This window comes from Quercus suber, unplaced genomic scaffold (genome assembly GCF_002906115.3).
Source record: "Quercus suber isolate HL8 unplaced genomic scaffold, Cork oak 2.0 scaffold_536, whole genome shotgun sequence".
Lineage (NCBI taxonomy): Eukaryota > Viridiplantae > Streptophyta > Magnoliopsida > Fagales > Fagaceae > Quercus > Quercus suber.
This window is the reverse complement of record NW_027069984.1, coordinates 266,827-276,966: the sequence shown is the minus strand read 5'-3', so window position 1 is coordinate 276,966 and position 10,140 is coordinate 266,827. Positions and strand designations below refer to the sequence as shown.

The following is a 10,140-nucleotide window of genomic DNA, read 5'->3' as shown; positions in this document are numbered from 1 at the left end:
CCCCCCCCCCCCCCCCCCCAAACCCCACCCAAAACAAAACAAAAAAAAAAACAAAAAATCTCAAGGCCTAAGTTCACATTTTATTCCAACCAATAGCCTAACAAAAAGCCATCACTCGTCACTTGTAAACCACCATTATAATCTGAAATAACTTTTCTTAGCAAGAAGCTAGAGTTCCATGTAAAGCTTGACCAAAAAAAAAAACCTAATGAGCTCTAACTCAAAATAGCATCTCCTCCCCCCAGAAGAAATGGAGGGTAAGATTGTGGGATCAAAACCAATTGGGTGTGTGTGTAAACTTACCAATCAAAAAAAATAAGAACAAAAGTAAAGTGGATACATTATTACACTGGAACTTAAGAAAATAATCATTATTAAGTAAGTTCAGTCCTCTTCATAATTTAAATGAACTTTGGATTGTATTATCAGACTTCAAAATTCTCTCATGAGCAGCCCAGTCAAGCAGAACAGTACCTAACAACCTAGATCAGGCTGGGAAACTATCAATATTGCTCAGGCTAAATATTCAATAAGTACCTCAAACAATTTCCTCTATTTCCCATTAAGTATTGCCCCATCACATTTTCAACAATTATATCCCATTTTCAAACATTTGCTTCTATTTCCATTAAATATGCAAATTTCCATATGTTGATGCCACAGGTAATTACATCAAAAATCAAAATTATTACAATCCAACAAACTTTTCCAACAATTATAGACTGACCTCTTTCAAGAATTAATAAAGCTCCATTTTACACTATCTTCACCTTCACACGGGACTAATATATTTGATGGGTATCCTCTAAAATGTACCTGTAGAAAGAAGATCCAAAAATAGAAATTTCACATAAAAAATGTTGCATTGGGAAATGGATATAAAAAAATTAAAATTAAAGAAAAGAAAAAGAACCAGATTATTCCATCATCCGAAACATGCAGTCTGTCAAGAAAATATTCCTTGACTTGTATAAGAAACATAATTAATAGATTTTCCGTTGCTAGTATCATATCAAATTCGTCTTGACATGGCAGTCTATATGGTCCAATTTCATCTACTTTAATAAATAAAGGAAACTGATGCATGTAACTTTATTTGTATCAACACATATTTGCCGGGGGGGGGAAACTGTGCTAGTGTGCTTTTGTTTGTGGGCAGAAAGAAAATTAAGCTCTCTAACTCTTTGGTTCTGATAGAGTTTGCTTCTTTCTGTACATGCTGGTGTATCCCTTCAAAATAGGGCTCTATTTTGTTGGAAATTTTTGTTTAGATATCAGTTCCCTTCACAATTTGTCCCTGTTGTGTCTTGAGAGTGCTTGTTTTAAGTTTCATTTCATAAACCTGTGTGTATTGGATGCCTCTGTGTGTGTGTCATACTTATTTCTTTACAATATGTTGTTTCCAATTAAAATAAGAGTTATCCGCTTTACTAATCCAAAAAAAGAAGTGTTATCCTTATGTCGATATAGTCTGTGAGTGGGGTTCAGTTAAGGCTCTACTTTGGGTAGCCTTGGGACATTGTCATCATCTACCTTGGTTGTGAGGACAGGTTGGATAATTCTAACTGGGCTTTTTCTTTGGCACCTGCTGGGGATAGGGGTGGGGGAGGGGTGGTGTCTTGCAGAACACCTATCAATATCAATATTCATTGAGTGGCACCTTTTCCTGGGTTAGTTTGGGTGCTTATTTTCTTCGCCATTGTCCTGTTCTGACTTCCCTTAAGTTTGTTCTGCTGTTTGAAATACCACATGTAGTCATGGATTAGGCTTATCCTGCATTAACTAAGATGATTTATGGTCAGTAAAAGTCTTTTCATTGCTCTTAATTATTGAGATAACAAATTACAAGATACCAAGCCAAATCCAATGTGTTGCTTTGGTGTATGGTCTGGCTTGAATATTTTACATAGGCTTTTGTTGTATGATCCAGAAGTTGACCTTTCATTAATATCTGGAATTGAAACTGAAATGATTTCGACCAAATGCATCTTCTTTTACAAGATTTGAGAACTCAGTCCTTACAGTTCTAATTCATCTTATGATTATTCCCACCCTAATCCCCCTACCTTTTCATACAAAGACCTAGGCCCTATAAAAAATGATAGGAAAGAGTGAAATAGGTTTACTTGACAACCTAGCTATTGCGGAGAAAAATATGGTGAGAGTATTGTACAATAAATCTGTAACCCAGAAACTGAGGTGCTGAATTTTTGTTGATGGAATGCAGCTGTTCATTTCTTGTTAATTGTCTTTATTTTTTTAATATATATTTTTATTATGATTGGAAACTGTAATAACATATCAATGGAAATGCCAAAGGGTAGCTCTATTAGCTAGGGATCACGCCTCATGAAGTGGATGTCACTAGTCCAATCAAATCTCCCTTTCCCCCTCTCCTTGAGGCCAAACTTATTAAAAATAGAAATCTATCAATGGAAATGTACATGTTTTTGAAATTGATTGTTATGTACACCAAGAAAAGGATTGTCAACAATAATGTTTATTTCTGACAAACAGGCAGCATATATAATCAATGGAAACTGCAAGAATGTCATGAACATGTCTCAACCTGATCAGGTGGAGCTTTGGCGCTCTGTTTTAAATGGTATGTCTGCTAATTTCTAAATAACTAGGACATGATACATATTTTTTCCCACATCTTGATGCTTTGAATTGATGCATAAATGCTAAAATGAAGGCAAATTTGTATTTCATTGTCAACACAATAGGTGAAATGTAACACTGAACAATAAAGAGCCCTTTGCATGATCCTAATGACAGGACTGAATTGATATAATCTAAAAAGCAACAACTTTAAGTAGGACCATTTTTATATTCAAATATTGATTAAATTATATTTATTTATATATCTATATATATATTTTTTAAATCCATTGTTCATGCTTTTTTACATACAAAATTATTATTTAAGTGTTAGTATTTAAATTTTGCTGACATCATTTTTTCAATTGTTAACGTGTGTAATCTGCTTAATCTTCTTGTGATGTATTTGGTTTTAAGTAGGATTTTATCTATTGTAATTTTGAAAAACTTCTTCTTTTTTGATAATCTAATTGTTAGATTAAATATTGGTGGTGAAATTCTTCACATGCTTATTTCCAGTGCTATGTTTTATATTGTATAATTTCATTATCTTCTAACTCTTTTTATAAATTTCTTTCTCATTTGTGAGATTTTCATCCATCTATTAGCAAAAATTTATTTAGAGATGTTATTTGAGATCAAATTATTTTTTTTATTCTTCTCTCTCTCTCTCTCTCTCTCTCTCTCTCTCTCTCTCTCTCTCTCTCTCTCTCTCATATTTTTCTTTAAGTTTTTCATATCCAAATTGCTATTTTCTAGTAGAAATTTATAATAAAAAAAATACTACTACAATATAAAATTATAATATGAAAATTTTAAAATAAATTTCAATGCATAGAACAATAGAATTTATTTTATTAAAGATACTATTGCAATTTCACTTAACAATGGAATCAGGCAAAAGCCCAAGCCTGCCCAAGTAAATATGGATTTAATACATTATTCGATCAATTAATTCTAACCAAACCATAAGTAATATTATGTAGATAATCAAAATCATGGTTCAAGCATAAAATTTAATAAAAGTAGATGGAAATGTAGTACTTTTTAAAATAAGGAATTTTAGTTTACCTTGGGAAACAAGATGCGTGGTGAAGGAAAGCTGAAACCTAATTTCCAATTTTGATTTTGGTGAAGAGAGATTTTTTGGTGTGTGGCCATATGGAAGATTTGATGGCTAATGTTGACAATCCATTGTGTGGGAGATTGGCTTACAAAAAGTGATTTTGGTGTGGGGCATTAAGAGTGTGGAGAGAGCTCACAACCCACATTTTAAAATTTTTATTTTTTATTTTTATTTTTTATAAAAAGAATCCTGTTGAAACTGATTGTTGACGCACAATTTGGGAGCCTATGCATAGAGCTGGCCATGCCTAATGATTCAAGCTAGTACCTTGAGTTGCTTAGATTCCAATAATTCACCCATTACTTTATCGTGTACAATTCATATGATTGCTAGTGATTCACAGATCATATATTTTAAGCTGCCAAGTACAAATGATGTTACTTGGTGTCCATAAGATGTTGGCTGCCATAGACAAGCTTGTTCCAGGAGCCTCAGCTACTCACCCAGAAATTAATAAGGTTATCTATTACCTTTCAAACTTTGTCCTATTAAGAAATGCACCTGTTAGTATAGGTACGCCGTAGTTGTTTAGATATTTCATTTATAAGTTTGCTGTCTGACCATTTCTAAAAAATCGAAGGAAAATACTTTTCTTACAAATGATTTTGAGAAAATTATATTACCAAATGAGGTAGAAAGTAGAAATAGATAAAAGCCGCTAAGAGTCTTGTAGCTTGACTGGCACTTCCTGGCGTTTGCAATGGAGACGTCCAGGATTTAGATACCCCTAATTATCAAATTATCATATTAAAAAAAAACAGTTAAGCCCAATCTAAATTTGCTTCTGTTAATTTTATTTACTCATTGTAAAACAGATAAGCCATATTTGTTCATTGTTTCTCCAATAAAAAAAAATCATTGTAACACAAATTATTTGACTGAGAAGCATAAAAACATTTTTCATATTATAAATTTGATTATACTTCTTGGGATTATTGTATTTTGTATTAGTTTTTTGAAACACAAAAAAAAAAAAAAAAAGTTTTTATATTTCCTCAAAAAGCATTTTCTTTGGGTTGTGAGCACTAAATGGAGCATTTTCATTAGCTTGTTGAGCTTTTCAGTGTGTTAACAGACATTGTATAGCAGGTAATTTGGAAGCCTATGTACGGATATCATCTAAACTCAAGCTTGGAACAGTTGGAGATGAATATGCAGATGGTGGTGGACAAGGACAAGTCAAGACGGGTGAGCAAAGTCTACTGAAAGCACATTCCAGTCTCGATGCTTCACTGTAATTGATATACAAACATGTTAAATAATAAAAAAAAATGTCAACTAATCGTTTTCTATGTTTCCATGAGCAATAGCAGTTTTTTAATATATTTTTTCTTACCTATCAAAAAAAAAAAAAAAAAAAAGAGCAATAGATAGACTTAGGTAGAGGAAGACCAAAAATAACATTAAAGTACATGTCAATCAAGGAAGTAATAGAAAGTATAACTTTAGATAGAATAAGAATGGAGGAAAAGAATACATGTGGCCGACCTTAACTAATATGTTGAGGATCCATATCCAACCCCAAAATTTTGTGATTAAAGCTTTGTTGTTGTTGTTGTTGTTGTTGTTGTTGTTGTTGTATATAGCATATTTTATACCCTTATGTTCTAGGTCCATCAGGTAATGATGCTAATTAGTTTATACAGGGCTCACCTTATATCATGTTCATAAGTTAATGGTTTTGAAAGATTTACTTAGGTCTATCTAATGTGCAAGATCGAAATGGTTAGAGAACTGATTGTATTGCTAGTTTTTGGTGGTGACCAATTTTTAAACTACATAAACATATCATTTTATTCAAGCAATATACTTTCATATCAGAATAAATCTAAAACAAACCAGTGGACCATTACTGCAGCTAGAGAGGGAGGATATCTATAAATTAGCTTAGTTTCCTTAAGTTACAAAATCAAAAGAAGCCAAACCACTGACATACTTATGTGAAAACCTAAATGCTATTCTCAATATCAATTAGACTAGGGCAGTTTACATCTCAAGTAGGGGAAATGAAGTAAAACTATCTTCTTTTTACTTTTCTTGATAGTCTAATTTTTAGGAGACTTTGTTCTTCCTCTGAGCCTCTGTGTCCTCTGCTTTGTATGAGCCACTACACCAATAATCCATGGTTTGCTTTCTCTGTTCTTTATTTTCATTCAGGTATCCTTATTTTGAGTCTTTTTCTCTTTCTGGGGTTTAAATTTCTCGCACATAGTTCTTCTTGGGAACCCTTGTTTCTATGAAATGGTTTCCAGGATTTTATCTGTGCGTATATTAAATTTAAAGAAATCCTTTCTGCTTGAGCTCTCTCCTTCTCAATGTCCATGGAGATAGGCTCCAATGTTATTGGATTACATTTTGCTTTCAAACCCATTAAGGAACCTGTCAATTTTTATTTTTATTTTTTTTACGAGCTTCTGGCAGTATGGTTGATATGGTGTCAATGCTTATGTTTAGTAACTTTGAAAATTGTGCTATAACCACTTTTTCAAAGTTGTAATTTACTTGATAAAGTCTGCCTTTTACAACTACTTTTTCACAATATTTATTTTGTTATGTTTTTAGAGACAAAGTTTGGCTACAAACTAGTTTGTATTTAATAGCTACAACTCCACTCAATATTTTTTTGATTGGATGTGAATTTTGACAAATTCACCATTAGATTACATTTTTTTCTCGTATCTTTCATGCTTGCAAAATTTTCAAAAGTTCAAAGATCAATACTCTATCAGCAATCAAATGTTTAAATTTCGAGTTTTTGTAGTCTAAAATTATGCATAATAGATAAGCTTATGGATTGAATAGTAAATAATGTCCAATTGACATGAAATTTGACACGCATGTTAAGAACTTAGAGAATATGCAATCCAATTGTTAGATTTCAAAATATGTAGCCATGTTAATTTTTTTAGTGGGAGTTGTAGGTGTTACTTCTTTCCTATTTTTCTAATCTTTGCTGTGAATAAGCTTATGATTGTTGGAGCTATTATTAGGTAGAGTTCCAGTTCGATTGTATGTTTGGAGTGTCAGTGAGGATTTTGATGATCTAGAAGATGCACCTCAAATTGATAGTTGGGACAAAGTTTCTTACATAAATCGGCCTGTTGAGATCCATGGAGAAGAAGGTAAGCAACGCCCTATTGTTAGAACAAGTTGTTTGGAGTCTGTAAATGTGGTGAACTTAATTTTTTGCCTTTTCATTCTGTGTTTTTAGTTTTCTTATACAATAGATTGTAACAGGAAAAAAGGATTATTCATCAGGATAGAATAGACTACCTACTTTTATGGCTAGTCGACAGAGAAAAAAGTAGTACACAATTGCTGTCTAGAAAATTGATATATCTTACTGCCAACTAACCACCTTATGCGAGTGTTTTTGGTGAATACATATGAATTATACCCCCTGTTAACTGTAGTTCCATACCTGTGTTTTGGGCTTTACCTATCTTTCCCGGGTGATTCTTTATGTGAACTTTTGGGGTTGATTATTTATCCTCAACAATTGACTGTGAGTATTCTTTTCTGCGATTTTATCCTATCCATATTCTTGTCACCTCTTTAATTAAGAAGTCCTTGTCTTCAATATTAGCTAACCCTATCTTTAAACAAATATCTTATCTTTCCTTATATTTCCACTTCATCTACTAGGCACTAACATTAACTCATGAGTGCCACCCCTCTCAAAATATATGTCATAAGAATTTTCTCCATTGCTGCAGACCACATGAAGAAGGCCACCCTTGGTTTTACTCAAACACTTCCAAGAAAAAGAACAATTGCCCCCCAATCACATAGCTTTGCAGTAACTTTTCACCTAAAACCCCTTTTTGAAGGAAGCCACAACATCTTGTCCTCATCCACATGGCTTGCTCAAACAGTAATAAATCATCGAAGAAGCAAGCCCTAGATTCAAGCCCCTTGTTGGTCAATGTAGACCCCTCAAGCACTAGTTCTTAGTGGATAAGGAGCCACGTAGTGCTGCACAGGTAGACAGTTGCTGCAGCTGATCATTGCCCTTGATCTTTTTTATTCAGCACCAAAAAGGCCCCCCCCCCACCCACCAAAAAAAAAAAAAAAGTCTCAATCATGAAGCTCTCTAACAAATGAGGGATTTACTTGAGCAAAAAACGAATAAGGGATTTAATAAAATTATATTGTTTTAAAATTGATTTAGTAGTTGTGTTTATGACATTATCGGCTAAGAAGCTATAGACACTTCAAAACCTTCCATATTGTGTCCATGTCAGACATGCCAGGGATACTAGTACTTATTTATCCTTATTGTGTTGGGAGGAAAAATTTTTCAAAGAATTCTTTTTGTTTTTAGATATGATTATAAAAGAGTTGGATAGTTATTATTTATTTCAAAAACTTAAAATAAACATGAAATATGCCTATAAATAAATAAAATATACCTAAAAGCATTTATTAATCAATTGTTGTATCCCCACTGTGTTGTGTCCAAAATTGTCAAGAATTGATGTCCCCTTGTAATGTTGAATCATGATTGAATCATCTTTCTGGCTCATGTTCTGGTTCAGTTTTTAGAATATTTATTAAGCTTAGTGAAATAGCAGATGACAACTGGTTTAGGAGAATGATATTTGAGAGATGTGTACAATTCATTTCCTTCTTTTTATCTTGGTTTTCATCTAGTCTTCTAACTGTAACATTCATCCTGGTGCATGCACATCTTATCTAGTGATGACCTGCCAACCTGTTTCAGCATCTTGAGGACTATTCATTGCTTAATTTCTTGTACTGCAGGTAATTACTTCACCTTACAAGATGCAGTAAAAAGTATTCTTCCTGAATATTTTCCAAACAAATCCTCAACAAATGAGGAATCATCAAGAGATGAGGATGAGAATGAACAGACGGTTCCTTCAGAAGAGGGGGAGAAATATTTGAGTGAAAATGTGGAGTCTTGCTATCCATCTGATAATGTTGAAATCAAGATTGTCCGTATCCAAGGGATTGAGCCCAAAATGGAAATACCCTTCTCTTGGGTAGTGAAGAACTTAACGAATCCTGAGCATTATCTACATATTTGTGTGTGCCTGAAAGTTCCACAAGTACTATAGATAACATTTATATTAATTGGCCAATTAAACAGGGACATAGATGGGATGGCCAACCCAAATTCTTTTAATTTAATTATCAAAGTAGGCCACACAATTGGAATAGCATTCTCCACATATTTATTCCTTCCCAGAGGTACCTATGATCTCTACTTTATCATAGGGAGAGAGGCACACTGGTCTACAAAAGCCTATATTGTTATTTGGTGACCACAAAAGCAATTGCATTTTATTTTTTTTATTTTTGTATAGAATTGTACAGTTGCATTATCAATGTACAGTTAATCATTTATTTCTTTTTGTCCACGCCCCATTTGAGACATTAAGTAAATAAGAACAGTGAACGTTAGAAGAACCATGATTGGCTCAAACTCTGCCTTCTGTCCAAAACAGAGCATGATGCACCGCCAACAACCTTTAGAACAGAGTGAAAACATGGCAAGGCAGGGTTAATCCTAGCCTTGAAGCCATGTATATTGTTTTTGAAATTGAGGGTCATGGAGCACAAGCGGCCAAACACATGATTAGTTTTGGGTAAGCACAGCACAAGAACAGAGGATCATGTGATCCATCAATCTGACATTATCCACATATCATAAACATCAAGAAAACTTGTACATGTATATATTAGGAATGTATGTACATGTGTGTGTAAAACTAAACAGAAGCAAGAGTAATCAAGAAAAGTAAACATAAATAATACTCATGATTATTGAAACAAAGTCTGTAATTGACACAAATTCAAGGAACAAACTCGTAAAAACTGGGTAATTCATTTCTCAACATATTCATAAAATTTTGCCGAAATGTGCTAGTGCTGGTTTCTCCCCTTCCAAAGCAACTTTGCTGAAGGAGGATTTAGAGGCGTTTACAGGGGATTATTAAGTGAATTCAACACAGAAGTTGCCATTAAGACGGTCTCAAAAGAATCAAAGCGGAGGAAAAATTCAATGGTAAATGTTAGAAGTGAAAATTATTAGTCATAAGATATACATAGGAATTGGGCTCAAATTATTGGTTGGTGTCAAACACTGGAATATCATCCTTCAATAAAATAAAATAAAAAAATCATGTGAATAGGAAGCACTTCAAGTGCAAATATTCATACGTGCTTGTTTAACCCAAAAAGAAGAAGAAGAAGATGGGAGATGTTTAACTCAAATGTGGGCCTCAGTTAACTTTGCTGCCACCACCAAGCTTGAAAAAATGCCTGAACAAAGTTTATATCTTTCTTCAATTGTAAATTGTGAGTTAATCCTAGTCCTTTAGTCAAATGCACCATAAAATTAAGGTTTGTGGTTATCACACACAAATTGTTATACACAATTTTAC

At 33.2% G+C, this 10,140-nt stretch overlaps 1 protein-coding gene across 1 annotated transcript in view; it reads left to right on the top strand.

Annotated features, from left to right (window-relative positions):
- Positions 1-9,108, top strand: part of LOC112035623 (autophagy protein 5) — a gene marked incomplete in the record, with an annotated part of 11,588 nt that extends 2,480 nt beyond the window's left edge. Inside the window, 4 exon segments of the mRNA XM_065763992.1 lie at positions 2,518-2,605; positions 4,820-4,918; positions 6,721-6,852; positions 8,495-9,108. Of these exon segments, the coding sequence (XP_065620064.1) occupies positions 2,518-2,605; positions 4,820-4,918; positions 6,721-6,852; positions 8,495-8,811 (636 nt within the window).
- Positions 9,109-10,140: the final 1,032 nt, after the last annotated feature.